Consider the following 16,033-nt stretch of genomic DNA (forward strand, 5'->3'; position numbering starts at 1 on the left):
AGCTCATAAGTTTCGAAATGTATATTGATATTTATAATGTTTAGTAATATTATCAGACTATTATGGGTTATTTTTTTTAATAATAAACCTATTTAAAAATATAAATACCAATATTATTTTTCTATAAATTTAGTAGCACCTAAGATTAATTGACTTATCAAAAGTGAAACAATCATGTGTATTCTCGAAACTTACACGTGTACGTATGTGCACCCGTATATATGTACATGTAGGGACTACGGACACGGAGCCGTGAGCGTGACGTCGATGCGTGGACCCTCACATCTCCATCAGCCGGGGTCCGGGGCGTGGCACGCCGCTTGCCGGGTGTTTGGTCCTGCTAAAATTTAATCGGGTCATATCGAATGTTTTGACACTAATTTAAAGTAGAATATAGACTAATTATATAGATTAAAACTAATTTATGAGACGAATCTATTAAGTCTAATTAAATTTATATTTAGTCTTTCTAATTAATATCTAAATATTCGATATGACATCTACTAAACTTTAGTACTTATCAAAGACATAGGCTCGTGTGTTGTGAAGAATTGTCTACTTGCACGGGGCCTCTGAAAGGGTAGACTGCGCCCCAAGAATTTTGTTTATTCCTGGTTGATAAACTTTTTGTTTTGCGACTTGGCTGATAAACTGATAATAAGGCGCTAGCTTGATTAATCAGGCGTTGACTACTCTTAAACGGAAGGATAATTTAAAGAAAAAGGAAAAGCAAAAGCAAAAGCAAAAGCAAAAGCACCAGAGCCATCGTGCTGGTTGGTTGACGACTTCCCTCCCTCGGAGGATCAATCAATTGATTATTATAGGAAGGCAAATCACGGCCAACTTGTAGTATTGCGGGTGGCGGATCACGGGGAAGGGGCAAATCACGGGCAGACACGATGGAGCCGCGAGCATGCTCTGGGCCTACACCATCAGCAGGCACGCTCGGTCCAACCTGCGGATCGGGAAAGGCTGCAACCTCCCGAGTTGAGCCGAATTCAGCCTAGACCACCTTCGCCCCGCGCGGGCCTGGGCCTGGCCGGCCTGCTAGGCTGTCGGATCACCCTCACCCTTGAGGCCGTGACACAGATCGGACGCGGCTCACGTCGTCGTCGTCGCTCCCTCATCCAATCGAAGCCCCCTCCCAAAACCCTATGATTTTTTTTACGGGTACCATTACAATTCTTAGAGCTTTGACACGTACCATTAAAATTCATCTATCTTGAGATCTACTATTATAATTCATTGTTTCACTGAGTTGTGCCATTTTTTACGTCTTCCAGCTGCTTAAGCCCACTGACAGTCGTAGGCGCACTGTTCTCTTTTCTGTATGGACGATTTTGCCCCTGTCCAAAGTTGAAAGAGCCCTGCGCTGCGCCCGTGGCCCCATCTCTCAGTCCCTTCTCCTCCTCACGCTCACTTTGTCTCTCACTCTCTCGTCCTCCCGACGCGGCGACGGCGGCGGAACCCTAACCCTAGTCGCCGGTGTCCTAGAGCCTGCGCCCGCGCCCGAGTCAGCTGCTGCCCCGGATCCTGGACGATTGGAGCCTCTCCAGCGACCTCACGGTGGTGTTCCATTGAGCGCAATGGATGACCCCGCGGACATGGAGCACGGCGAGGAGAGATATGGATCTCCAACCTTCAATCTCTTGAGTCTCAGTAGCGATGCGAGTAGGTTGGAGATCCATACTCAAAATAGATGAATTTTCGGTACCGATCCAAATAACCCAAACCTTGTCTCCAATTTTCTCCCCTCCCCTGGCGCGAGTGGGCGGTGGCGTCGCCCCCGCCGTCAGCCGGTTGCACAGGCCAGTCCTGCACGATGGGCGTGCGAAGCCGCAGGTCGAATTCGAAACGACGAAGGGCAGCCACTGTATACATCGACGACAGCGGCGGCGGTGGCGGCGTGGACTTGATCAGCGGCCTCAACGACGACTTGCTACTGCGCATCCTGGATCTGGTATCGGACGCCGAGAACGTCGTGTGCACCCACGCGCTCTCGCGGCGATGGCATGGCCTCTGGACGGGGGTCGCCGCCCTGTGCTTCGACTTCAGCAGCTGGCGAAAGCTTTGCAGGTCAGACGCTGCCGCCGAACGTTACATTGCGTTCGTCAATGGCGCTCTCGTGCTTTGTGCTACCGCTAAGGAGCCCGCTTTCGTTTTGTAGGTCAGACGTTGCCGCGGAACGGTACATTGCCTTCGTCAATGGCGCTCTCGCGCTTCGTGCTACCGCCGCGAAGGAGCCCGCTTTCGTTGAGGACCTAGCCATCTCGTTCGACATATCTGAACAAGAAATAGGACAGCTAGTGCCCTATCCATGGAAGCTGCACAGGGATGGATCCGTAACGCCGTGCAGCACGCGGTGAAATCTTTCATCTTGAAACTGATGCTGCCATGGCAGTGGCGGTTCGACCTGGATCGCGATGACAACGACATCAAGCATCCTGTGATGACCCTGTTAAGATCATTTAGGATCTCTAGCAGTAGATCTAGGAAGGAAACACTTAGATTCGTAATAACACATGCACATATAAACCTAGAACACTACACCGAGAGGGAGATAGGGGAGAGGTGTTGGTGTTGAACCTGAGCCCTCGGAGGGAGTCGCGGATGAGCTAGAGCCGGCCATCTCAGGTTCGGTGATGAAGGTCTGCGCACGGGCAGCGACGGGCGGAGTAGAGGTGGCACAGACGTCGATGCAGTGCAGACGGACGGCGTAGCAGTGGCGACGGCAAAGTCAGTGGAGCTTCCCATCGCTGGCTGCGCGCCCTCTTAGATCGGTCTAGGGTTTGTCGGTGGGGTTTGCGGCTCATGGTGAACCTCGTACCTCGAGCCGCCGGCCCCCACCTTTTTATATAGCGCAGTGCGACGGGGGCCCACCAACCATATAGGGTTGGGCGCCCCCGATCAGGGCGCGTGACCAAGGCCCAATAGGCCGTTGGGCTTATTGGCTGGGAGATCAATCTAACATTCCCCCCTTGATCTCACGATTACTTTTATCTTTAAACTTTAAACTTCAATCCTTTTGTCCTTACTCATTTCTTCACAGATGATGCATAGAGCATGTTTCATCGTCACGGTCATTTAATAGCTACAATGCACGTCTCTGATCTGAAATAGTTACTTTAACTTTTAGGCCCTTTATAGTTCAGGAATCATAGGCTTTCCCTTAAACCCATGCCGGCTATATGTTCTTTGAACACGTTGGGTGATAAGCCTTTTGTAAGCGGATCCGCGAGCATCTTTTCGGTACTTATATGCTCAAGACTTATCATTTGATCCCAAACTTTATCCTTCACAACATAATACTTTATGTCAATATGTTTGGCAGCACCACTTGACCTATTGTTGTAAGCATACTGTACTGCTGGATTATTATCGCAGTATAACTTCAGTGGTCTATTGATGTCATCAACCACCTTCAAACCGGGTATGAACTTCTTTAGCCAGTTCACCTGCCCCGTTGCCTCATAACACGCTACAAACTTGGCATATATTGTGGACGATGTAGTGACGGTTTGCTTTGAGCTTTTCCATAAAATAGCTCCCCCTGCGAGAGTGAACATGTAACATCCCAGCCCAGGGCTTAACAGGATTAATAGGATACTCATACCAATAAGTTGTAACTTCTTTTCCGGAAGCCCATCTGCAAATAACACCGAGGTTAAGCGTGCTTGGCCTGGAGCAATGGGTGATCGACTGGGAAGTTCTTCTTAGGTGCACACGAGTGAGGACAAAGTGCGCAGAAAAGACCTGTATTGGTCTGTGAGGGCAGTCTATATCCTAGAGAAGCTGCCAGATGTAAGCGGGCTCGGCCTCGGAGAGGCGGGACGTTACAGAATGGTATCAGAGCCGACTCTCGCGGTTTCACGGGCGTGTGTGTCGCAGTTGCGTAGGCATGGTGCGCATGGCTGGTGTGGATCTGGCGTGGTCACACAGCATGGCACATGCGCTGGCTCTAGACACACGGACGTGGCCAAGAGAGGACGCTCCTGGCTTGAGATTGATCGACGAGGACGTCGATCTCTTAAGGGGGTGAGGATGTAACATCCCAGCTGAAAGCTCTAGTTTGGTTTTGGTTAATTGATGAAACCCTAAGTGCTAACCTAGTTTATCAAAGTGATTATGAGATAGGTAGCACTACTCCAAGTGATGAAGCAATGACGAAGATTATGACAAAGGTGATAGCATGGTGATGATCAAATGCTTGAACTTGGAAAAGAAGAAAGAGAAAAACAAAAGGCTCAAGGCAAAGGTATAAAATGTAGGAGCCATTTTATTTTAGTGATCAAGACATTTAGTGAGTGTGATCACATTTAGGATAGATAGCCGTACTATTAAGAGGAGTAAAACTCGTATCGGAATGCGGTTATCAAAGTGCCACTAGATGCTCTAACTCATTGCATATGCATTAGGGATCTAGTGGAGTGCTAACACCCTTGATAATATTTGTGAAAATATGCTAACACATGTGCACAAGGTGTTTGTAGGGTTGAGATGGGTTTGGGTCCCTCTCTCCCTCCAGCCGAGCTTGCTCGGCAGGATTCGACGCTTTCGGGAAAATGAAATGTCTATTTTCTATTGCGCCGGATGCAAAATTCTTGGTGGTTGGCACACTTGAGAAAGGGTGAAGAAGTTAGAGTTGAAATGGAGTTGGTCGAAATGATGCTGGCGTCGGTCTACTGACCAGACGCTGGGTCACTCAGCGACCGGACGCTGAAAGGCTGCGTCCGGTCGAGCTGGCAGAGAGGTCGCCAGTTTCGGTGTTGCACCGGACGCTGGACCTGAGATGCACCGGACGCTGGTTTCTGCGTCCGGTCAAACTGACGGGTCTGCACAGTCGCTAGGGTTGAGCACCGGACGCTAGTCTGCGTCTGGTCAAGGTGGACCGGACGCGTTCAGTCGAAAAAACATGCCTCGGGGAGCTTACTGGAAACGACCGGACGCTGGGGCTTCAGCGTCCGGTCAGTTTTGACCAGAGCGTCCGGTCAGCTTTGTAGCCGTTGAAATCTGACGAACAGCGTTTGAAGCTGGTGACGTGTGGCGTCCATCGGGCGACCAGACGCTGAGGGCCAGCGTCCGGTCGGTATGACCGGAGCGTCCGGTCAGAGCGTGTTTTGCCCAGTGAAGGGATACAACGGCTCTATTTGATGGGGGCTCTATTTATAGCCCCATGGCCGGCTCAAGGGACAACTCTTGCACATTTTCATTGACATAGCAACCTTGTGAGCTTAGCCAAAGTCCTCCCACTCATCTCCATCATTGATCCATCATCATTGTGAGATTGGGAGAGAATCCAAGTGCATTGCTTGAGTGATTGCATCTAGAGGCACTTGGTATTCGTGTTGCGCTGCGGATTTCGCTTGTTTCTCTTGGTGGTTGCCACCACCTAGATGGTTGGAGCAGCGGTGAAGGATCGGCACGAGTTGGTGATTGTTCGTGGCCGCCTTCAGTGATTGTGAGGGGAGTTGTACCTTCCCCGGCGGAGTGCCGAAAGGTAACTCTAGTAAATTGCTCGTGTCATTGAGTTACCTCACTTGTGGGTCGGTTCTTGCGGTGTCCTATCGTGTGGACGAGGTTTGTGAAACACCTCTTAGCCGCTGAACCACCAAGTGTTGGTCGACACAACGGGGACTAGCGTGTTAGCAAGCACATGAACCTCGGGAGAAAAATCGGTTGTCTCTTGTCATTTGCATTCTCCCGGTGATTGGCTTGATCTTTATCTTGTGATTGGTTCATCCCCTACACGGCGGTATAATCACTCTACTTACTTGTTTACATTCTTGCAAACTAGTTGATACAAGCTCTTTAGTGTAATTAGAATTAAGAGCTTGCTTTATTATTTACATTCATCTAGTTGAGCTCTTTGGAGTAGCAAGTTTGTGTGCCTAAGTAATCATTGCAACTAGAATTGTTGGATAGGTGGCTTGCAACCCTTGTAGAGCTAGAGCAAGTTTGTATTACGCTATTTGTCATACTAATCAAATTGCTCTAGTTAATTTGTAGATTTTTAAATAGGCTATTCACCCCCCCTCTAGCCATATTAGGACCTTTTACCGGCCCAGGGCTTAACAGGATTAATAGGATACTCATACCAATAAGTTGCAACTTCTTTTCCGGAAGCCCATCTGCAAATAACATCGAGGTTAAGCGTGCTTGGCCTGGAGCGATGGGTGACCGACCGGAAAGTTCTTCCCGGGTGCACACGAGTGAGGACAAAGTGCGTAGAAAAGACCTGTGTTGGTCTGTGAGGGTAGTCTATATCCTAGAGAAGCTGCCAGATGTAAGCGGGCCCGGCCTCGGAGAGGCGGGACGTTACAGAACACATATCTAGATGTGGATTTTCTATTATCTCCCGCATAATCAGAATCTGAATATTCCACTATATGGAGTGAATCAGATCTTCTATACATCATCATGAGGCCTTTCGTTCCTTGCAAATAACGCAAGACTTTCTTTACCAATTTCCAGTGTTCTATTCTACGATTGCTCTGGAATCTGCCAAGTAACCCGGTAACAAATGCTAAGTCAGAGCGCATGCATACTTGAGCATATTGTAAGCTTCCGACAGTTGAAGCATATGGAACCACTTTCATTTGATCGATCTCATATTGGTTCCTAGGGCATTGAAAATCCCCATATCTGTCGCCCTTGACTATAGGAGCAGGTGAGGGACTACATTTGTGCATACTGAATTTCTTTAAGACTTTTTCTATGTATGCTTTTTGTGACAGTCCTAATACCCCTTTACTTCTATCTCGGTGAATCTCGATCCCTAGAACGAACAAAGCTTCACCAAGATCTTTCATATCAAATTTTGAGGACAAAAACTTCTTTGTTTCCAGTAGTAGACTGACATCACTACTAGCAAGTAAGATATCATCCACATATAGGACAAGGAAGATAAACTTCCCATTCTTAAACTTTGCGTAGACACAATTATCCTCAACGTTATCTTTAAACCCAAAATTCTTTATTGTCTGATCAAACTTCAAGTACCACTGTCTTGAAGCTTGTTTTAATCCATAAATGGATTTCTTTAGGCGGCATCCCAAACGTTCTTTTCCTTCCACGACAAAACCTTTCGGTTGTGTCATGTAAACATTTTCTTCTAAGTCTCTATTGAGAAATGCCGTCTTTACATCCATCTGATATAATTCTAAATCGTAATGTGCCACTAATGCCATTATGATTATGAAGGAATCCTTATATGAGACTGGAGAATAGGTCTCATTGTAATTAATCCCTTCTCTTTGTGTAAAGCCTTTTGCCACAAGTCGGGCTTTATATCTCTCTATATTCCTTTGAGAGTCAAGTTTTGTTTTGTAGAACCATTTACAGTCTACTTTTTTGGTTCCTTTAGGAATTATCTTCAAATCCTAAACTTTATTTGCATTCATTGATCTCATTTCATCTTCCATGGCCTCAAAGCCACTTTGATGAATGATCACTTTTCATGGCTTCTTCAAATGAGGTGGGATCATCCTCCATTTGAAATTCCTCAGTGTTGTACACTTCATAATCAGCAGGAATAGCTGATTTTCTAACTCTTTGAGACCTTCTAGAGGCTTCCTCATTTGGCACATTTTCTATTTGAGGCTGTTGTTGCTCCCCCTCATGTGTGGCAATAGGTTTTATAGGATCCTGAGGAATAGGTTCCTCATCATCATTCATTGTTGCTACAGGCGGGATAACAATAGGTGCTAGCACCACAGTGTCTTGAACTGTCGGTGTAGCAGCAACAAGTAGTGAGAAAAATGGCTCATAAATTATCGGAGTGGGTGCATACACCCGCTTCTCTTCAAGGTCAATTTCTCGAGCTACCATGCTCCCCTTATCATTTCATCCTCTAGAAAGACAGCGTGTCTCGTTTCAACAAACTTTGTATGTCTGTTAGGACAGTAGAAACAAAAACCTTTTGACTTTTCTGGGTAGCCAATAAAATGGCAACTCACTATTTTGGGATCTAGCTTCCCAATATTTTGGTTAAAAACTTTAGCCTCAGCAGGGCTCCTCCACACACGCAAGTGGTTAAGTGAGGGTACTCTTCCTGTCCACAACTCATACGGTGTTTTGGGCACCGACTTACTTGGTACTCTATTGAGAATATAAATGACGGTTTTTAACGCCTCCATCCACAGACTCATCGGTAAAGTGGAGTAACTTATCATACTACGCACCATATCCATCAGGGTACGGTTACACCTTTCAGCTACTCCATTCTGCTGAGGTTCGCCCGATGTTGAATACTGGGCGACTATACCATTCTCCTGCAAGAACCTTGCAAAAGGTCCAGGAACTTGTCCATATAGGGTATGCCGACCGTAGTACTCTCTCCCACGGTCAGACCTGACTATCTTAATCTTTAAATCATGCTGATTTTCAACTTCTGCTTTAAATATTTTGAATTTATCCAACGTTTCTGTTCTTTCTTTATTTGGATAAATGTAGCCAAAACGAGAGTAATCGTTTGTGAATGTTATGAATGAATCATAACCATCCACACTTTTTATAGGAAAAGGACCATATATGTCTGTGTGAATAATCTGTAGAATTCCTGCGCTTCGTTTGACATCTTTCTTAATTTTCTTTACATACTTTCCTTTTATGCAATCTCTACATTGTTCTAAATCTAATAGCTCTAATGGAGGAAGAATATCATTCTTAACTAGTCTTTCTATTCTCTCCCTTGAAATATGGCCTAAACGACAGTGCCATAATTTCAACAACGCATCGTGAGCTCTCTTTCGTTTTCTATTTGCATTATTCGATGAGGATACATTCTCATTCACATCACATATGGAATTCACATTTTCACGAAGTGATAACAAATAAAGCTCGTCTTATCGAAAGGCAAGACCAATACATCTATTATTAAACAATATCTGACATTTGCCATTTCCAAAATGGCAATCATAACCATCATGGTCCAACTTTGATACACTAATCAAGTTTCTTTGCAAAGAAGGTACATAAAGAACATCTCTAAGAAAAAGTATGAAGCCATTAGCAAGCTCTAGCGGAAGATCGCCAACGGCCTCAACGCTTGTACTCCATTTGTGACTTTAATGAAACTTTCGCTTCTTTGCAAAGTTCTCATCGAATGGAATTCCTGTAATGAATTAGCAACATGAATAGTTGCACCTGAATCAATCCACCAAGTAGATTTTGAAAACTTTACATACAAGGATTCATTTACGAACGTAATAGTGTTCTCACCTTTATTTTTCATTATCATCTTTAGGAAATCAGGACAATTCTTCTTATAATATCCCGTCTTCTTCCCGCGTGCCAGCGTAGAGGCGGCGCGATCCCCTTCCCGCACCATGGCGGTGACGACGGCGAGAGAGGACCCGGGTAGGATCCCTTCCCCTCCATCCTTTCTCTGTTCATGCTAGGGTTAGGGTTTCGATTTTGGATTCTTTTCCGATTTGAAATCGGTTCTCTTTCTTTCCTTTTCCCGAACTCTCTAGAGTTAGGGTTAGGTTTTCTTCATCCGAACCTTCATCTTTTCTCAAATCCGAAGGGATCGAGGTTAGGGTTCAACCGAACCCTATGTCGGCCGAAGCCCCTAATGACCGTCCCCTTTCTGTTAGGGTTAGGTTTTCTCTTTCTTGATCCGATTCAAAATTGGACCAACTTCTTTGGATTTCTTTCGATTGTTTTTTCTGATCTAGATCCACGTACTAGATAGTCTGGCTCTGATACCATTGTTAAGATCATTTAGGATCTCTAGCAGTAGATCTAGGAGGGAAACACTTGGATTCGTAATAACACATGCACATGTAAACCTAGAACACTACACCGAGAGGGAGATAGGGGAGAGGTGTTGGTGTTGAACCTGAGCCCTCGGAGGGAGTCGCGGATGAGCTGGAGCCGGCCATCTCAGGTTCGGTGATGAAGGTCTGCGCACGGGCAGCGACGGGCGGAGTAGAGGTGGCACAGACGTCGATGCAGTGCAGATGGACGGCGTAGCAGTGGCGATGGCGAAGTCAGTGGAGCTTCCCGTCGCTGGCTGCGCGCCCTTTTAGATCGGTCTAGGGTTTGTCGGTGGGGTTTGCGGCTCACGGTGAACCTCGTACCTCGAGCCGCCGGCCCCCACCTCTTTATATAGCGCAGTGCGACGGAGGCCCACCAACCATGTAGGGTTGGACGCCCCCGATCACAGCGCGTGACCAAGGCCCAATAGACCGTTAGGCTTATTGGCTGGGAGATCAATCTAACCGACCCTTGATGAGATGGATAATAACTATGCAAAGATGGAGACCATGCATTTGAGATTGGGTGGGGCAGAACTTCGACTGCCTTGTTCCACAGTGGTCTTCCCGTCCCTTATAGATCTTTCACTCGAAGACATAGAGGTCCCAGCCGGTGGTGGCTACCTCCTTTCTCGCCTCGTGTCGTCGGCATGCTGTCCACGCCTGCACAAGCTTCGGCTTCGGCAATTGACCTCTCTATGATAGAAGTGTTGCGTATTGAGGCTGACACACTTTTGGAGCTGTCGCTAGAGTCAATGTTTAAGCTGCAATTCTTGGAACTCAGGACGCCTAGTCTCCAAGTTCTACATATTGAGGACTCCTTCGATCTCAATGGGTTCACAGTCTCAGCTCCAAGGTTGGAGAATCTTAGGTTCTGTGTACAACAACCTTTGCATATTGATGACGTTCATGGCCAATTGTCAAGTGTGGGAACTCTCAAGATTCAAATGTTCTCACATGGAGAAACCGACGCTGAGGATAGAACCGATGCTGGCATTCATGTCCTGCAATGCTGTAGGTTAACTAGATGCCTTGAAGTGTCTTTTGAAATTCCAAAGGTATGTTGTATGCATTCAGAGAGAGAACCCATGAAAATGCTAGTGTCATGCACTTGAATTTGTTCTATGGATTCAATTTGCCTAAAAAATGTTAAAAGAATAAAATAAACATCCACAAAGTCTGATATTTTTTTTTTCTGTCGATAATGTTTTCTTTTCCAGTTTCTCATTTATGTGTTTGCTTTATCCTTTTCGATCAGACAAAGTATCAAACCGTTGACATAATCAAAGGCAGGATTCCGCTACTTCCTCATGTGACACACTTAGCAGTTGATATTAAACTATGGGAGCGACATTCCACTGGACCTGGCGTAGCATGTCTCCTTGCACAATGCAGCAATATTAAATATCTCAGGCTACAGCTATGCTACATCATTAAAAAGGTGAGAAAAATGATCTTCCATTGGTCCATACATACTAATTGGTTAGAGTTTTGTTTCTTAAATTTTAACCCCCTTCTATTCATTCGTGGAATAATAATGCATATATCCTTCCACCGTCTTTACTGCAGAAGAACCAATCAGAATTGGATCTCTTATGTGATAATAACTCATGCCATTGGAGATCCCATGAGTTTTCTCTAGATCATCTCGAGAAAGTAGAGTTCAAGGAATTGATGGGAACTGATTGCGAATTCCAGTTCATTCAATCCATACTGACAAAGGCAACGGGAATTCGGAAGGTAACTATTAGTTTCGACCGATTCTACTGGCGAAAAGGCAGGAAGCATGCTTTTAAACTTATTACTTATGCCACCACTAGACGGTGGGCTGTGGACTACTTGCAAGTGGGCTAAGTTATCCTACAAGTGGACACGTTGTCTATGAGTGGAGACTAGAGAGTAGTAGAGAGATTGCAGTTGTACAGACATGTTGAATAAGTGTTTCCATATCAATGGATGGCTTCAGACGCTTTGTAGATTCGTGCATTGTTTTGATCTTTATGGGTTGTTTTTGCACTGTTTACTTGGATCAGTCACATCATCGTCCATAGAGTAACAAAAGTGCTCCCTCCACAGAGTAACAATACTTACTAGAGGCAATTGTCCATAGAGTAACAAAAGTGCTCCCTCCACTGAGTAACAGTACTTACTAGAGGCAGTAGCTAAAACAGGCGGTAAACTTTCGCGTGTCCCGTGTGGCCGTAACTACACCCGTATGGCCGCGGAATTTCAACAGTCATGGCCGTAACTACACCCATATGGCCGCTGAGTTTCAACAGGCGTGTCTGGTTGGTTGGCAAGCTCTGAGGATCAATGTGCTGGTTGGTTGACAATCTCTTTGAGGATGGTTGGTTGACAATCTCTTTGAGGATCAATTAACTGATTATTAGGAAGACAAGCTCCGAGGATCAATTAACTGATTATTAGGAAAATCTTGAGTATTGCAGGTGGGCGGGCCGGGTGCCATACGCCGGAGCTGGCGGTTACGGGCCGTCGCTGCCATACCCGTTTGTTGAATGAATAAGCTGATTGCATTTGACTCCAACCTTGTAATTGACAGTTTCAAAAAAAAAAAAAAAAACCCTTGTAATTGAACTCCAACGTACACAACTTGCCGAACAAACAAGGGATTCTCGGCCAATAATCAGCTTAATTATATATCAACTAGGTAGCGTGCCCGTACTTTGCTACGGAATAACTAATAATTTATTCTAAAAACACGCAGATCGCACGATAAGATAGCAATATTATAAAAATTAAATACCAATGTTAAAGTGACATTTAATCCAAAAAGCAAAATTTATGAATTTAACACAGTCACCGAGTGCGCGGCGTCGCAGGCTCACAAACTCTACTTTATATACCTTTCCGTGATGCGGCTAAGATAATGTTTTATATTGACAGAAAGAAATCTCCGATATCCATTTCTTTCATTGTAATCTATTTATCTGGACAATGTTTGAGGTGAGGGCATGGTTACAGTTTTTAGTAGCTTTGCGATATTGTCCGAAGGTATGAGATGATTGATGTCTTGCAATGATCCTTTCATTAATTTAGTTTTCTATCTATGTTTAATTGTTTATTTAGTCTATTTTATAGGCACGCCGGTAGATAATGGATGACAAAATTCAAGCATCCATAATTTATCTCTTTGACTTTGTGCATGAGTTTTGTTTTTTATTTTTTTAATTGATATATTGTCCTTTTGTTTTTACCATAGCATTAGCACGGGCATGCATGAAAAACGAAGATGTCTTTACACTGTAGAAATGTCGGTGCAGAAAGTGACCAACTAGTAAATATTTGTAGTTTTGCTGTATGTTGTGATCGGAGGTGGCCTAGCACTCAATGACACAGGATTTATACTGGTTCAGGCAACGTGCCCTACGTCCAGTCGAGGTCGGTCGTCGACTTTATTCCTAAGCCCAGGTGCTCAAAGTCTATAGTGGGGTTACAAACGAGAAGGAGAAAGGAGAGGGTATACAAGAGGTTCGGAAGGCTCCGACCAGAAGGGTTGCGGTCGGAACTCAGTGGTGCTGTGGTTGTAAGGGGTCGGTGTCGATCTAGTAAGTCTGAGCTTAAAGAAGTCGATCTCATGAGTCTGAGCTTGAAGAAGTCGATCTCCCCTGGTTGGAGGGAGCGCATCCCCTTTTATAGATGAAGGAGATGGCTTTACAAGTGAGAAGGAAAGAGTGCAGATATTTCTAAGTCTTGCTGCCTACGGTGATGAAAATTAGATAATGGTTGAAGCCACCCAATACTATCGATGTCGCTGTAGGATATCAGATGTGTACGGAAGGTCGAGCTATCTTCTTCAGGAAGGATGATGCCGGTACCTGTAGAATACTTCTAGATGCCTAGTGGCATGTGAGGAGTTGTGCTATGTTCACTTGGTATGACAAATTCTAGAACCCATACCGCAATCGGTGTCTAGAGACACACGAAGGGGGCTTACCATATGGGAGTTTCTAGCGGCCCCTACAATACTTTTTGTCAGGGTAGATGTAGAGCACTGCTTCATGCAGGGTATGGTCTCTGGTACAGTGATGTTGACTTGTGAGCCATGCCTTGCCTTTCTCCGCAAGCCTTCTGGTTCTTTCCGAGCGGGCGTCCCTGGTCGGATGGTCCCCAGTCAGCTCTTAGTGCGTCGGTCAGAGAAGAGCGGTGAGCAGGCTTCCCGCGAGCCCAGGTCGTCGGGTCGGAGTCGCGGGGTTGAAGTCGGAGGCGGTCCTCGGGTCAGGCTTTCCGAGTGGAGGCCGTGCGGAGGCAGCCGAGGCCTGACCCTAGCGCTCTGATCGGAGAGGCCGTTCGGAGCTGGCCTAAGCCTGAGGTAGTGCTCTGGTCGGAGAGATGGGCCGAAGGCGGCCTAGGCCTGAAGCGAGTGCTCTGGTATATTGGTTTTTAGACTTTCGGGCCGGTCCAGAAGAAAGAAAGGCTGTTTTCTTGGGTCGAGCCCTGGCGTGGAAGCCGGTCCCTGAGGGATCCCGGGTTTATGAACCCGACAGGAGCCCCCGAGCCTCCGGGCGATTCGGACAGAATCGTCTAGGGAATTTTTGTCTTGCCGGCGGGTGCGCGCGAGCGCACCCGCGGGTGTAGCCCTCGAGCCCTAGGTGGTTCAGACTGAACCGGTTGGGGGTGTTGTCTCAGCAGGCGTTTATGCATGTTTTTTAGCTTGAGATGGAATTTTGTTTAACCATGGCGTCGTTGTGCAGCCGAGGTGTTTTTAAACACGGGGATTGGATTGAGACAGAACTTAATGATCCCAGCGTCGGTGCACGCCGGGGAGCGGACGAGGAAGTTTTTAGTTTTTGAAACAAGCCCTGGCATCGGTGCGTGCCATGAACGGAAATAACTTAGTTTTGGATGCAACAGAGTTTGATCTTTGGCGTCGGTGCACATCGTGGGATCGAGTAAGGTGGAGTCGCGAGTAGACCTAGGCGTCGGTGCTCGCCGTGGATCGAAAGAGTTAGTTTTAGTTAGTGAAGCCGTCGGAAGCCGTTACGCGAGTTAAGGAGTAGCGGTCCCAAGCCATTGCCGGATGTCGCCTATCCCGTCGACGCGAATTAAGGAGTCACGGACCCAAGCCGTAGCCGAATGTCGCCTATCCCATCGACGCGAGTTAAGGAGTCATGGTCCCAAGCCGTAGCCGGATGTCGCCTATCCTGTCGACGCGAATTCGGAGTCATGGTCCCATGGTGTTTAAACCCCCGAGCCCTGTTGGGCCTTCGTGGGCACTATGAGTCGTTTTTGCGCTACCCCATCCGGTTCCTCGCAACCGAAAGGGCTGAGTTTCGTTGCCTGTCCCGATCGCTCGGGCTCGAAGACTAGCTCGGTGAGCTCGCTAACAGGTGTGATTGAGTGGAATCTAGGTCCGTCGTTCATGACAGGGTTGGCATAGCCCTCTTGTGACATTCCACTACTCCTTTACCTGTAGCCCAACAGATGCCTAGGTCATTCCATAGACCGATCCGGGTGGCGTGATGGCCTCCCCTTCGATGGAGATTCTGTGGGCTTGGCGAGAGGTTCAGGATTGAACGAGAAGGTTGAGATGACTCGGTTTGCCAGACCGGGCGAAGGCCGCATGGTGCTCATCTGTGGTTTTCTCCCCTAGCTCTGTTCAGTTGCTCATATCGAATGAGGCATGCCGCTGCTTTGTGGCGCAACACGGAGCGTTTTGGTGCATTTCGCTGCACATGCGATGCTTAGTTCCCGAGCCCCCGGGCGGTTCATGCCCTAACCGTCCGGGGGATTCAGGCGTATGAGATGAATGCGCGTATGGATGTATGAATGATTTGTAATGAAATAGAGGGGCTTTGATGGTGTTTTACCTTGAAGACTGGAGCGACAGGGTTCGAAGAGCTCCAGTTGAAAACGCCTGTCCGAGACCTGCGCTTGTCAATCGTGGGTTAGCTCTCGTGCAAACAGTTTTGTATTTAATGAACACATGCTTACCTTGATGACCTGAGAGATGGGGTTCAGAGAGCTTCAGTCGGAAATGTCCGACTAGGACCCATGCTCATCATTCGAGACGAAGTCGGCATGGCTCGCATGGGGCGCCCCTTCGCTTCCTACCTGTATCTTAGGTGCTTATCCTGAGTGAATCAATCGACTCAGGAGGCCGATTGATCTCTCCTAGGTGACTCCATCGACTCAGGGAGGTCTGGTGGTCTCTTCTGGCGAAGATTCCTCGCTCTTTCTTCTTCTTTCTCACCGAGAGTGCCTGTACGCTGCGGTGGTTCCTAAGTGAGAGGAAGAGTGAGCGAGAGGGAGGACTT

At 46.8% G+C, this 16,033-nt stretch overlaps 1 protein-coding gene and 1 long non-coding RNA gene across 2 annotated transcripts; both read left to right on the plus strand.

Annotated features, from left to right (window-relative positions):
- The first annotated feature begins 1,787 nt into the window (after nucleotides 1-1,787).
- LOC136495319 (uncharacterized) lies at nucleotides 1,788-2,451 on the plus strand. The gene is made up of 2 exons (XM_066491280.1): nucleotides 1,788-2,076; nucleotides 2,168-2,451. Exons 1-2 carry the CDS (start codon nucleotides 1,823-1,825, stop codon nucleotides 2,364-2,366), a joined length of 453 nt encoding a protein of 150 aa, XP_066347377.1. The 5' UTR covers nucleotides 1,788-1,822; the 3' UTR covers nucleotides 2,367-2,451.
- Nucleotides 2,452-10,451: 8,000 nt separating this feature from the next.
- On the plus strand, nucleotides 10,452-11,779 carry LOC136498649 (uncharacterized). The gene is made up of 3 exons (XR_010769675.1): nucleotides 10,452-10,816; nucleotides 11,017-11,199; nucleotides 11,328-11,779. It is a non-coding gene; the product is annotated as an uncharacterized lncRNA (long non-coding RNA).
- The last annotated feature ends 4,254 nt before the right edge of the window (nucleotides 11,780-16,033 follow it).

Source organism: Miscanthus floridulus, chromosome 12 (genome assembly GCF_019320115.1).
Source record: "Miscanthus floridulus cultivar M001 chromosome 12, ASM1932011v1, whole genome shotgun sequence".
In the NCBI taxonomy this organism is placed as follows: Eukaryota; Viridiplantae; Streptophyta; class Magnoliopsida; order Poales; family Poaceae; genus Miscanthus; species Miscanthus floridulus.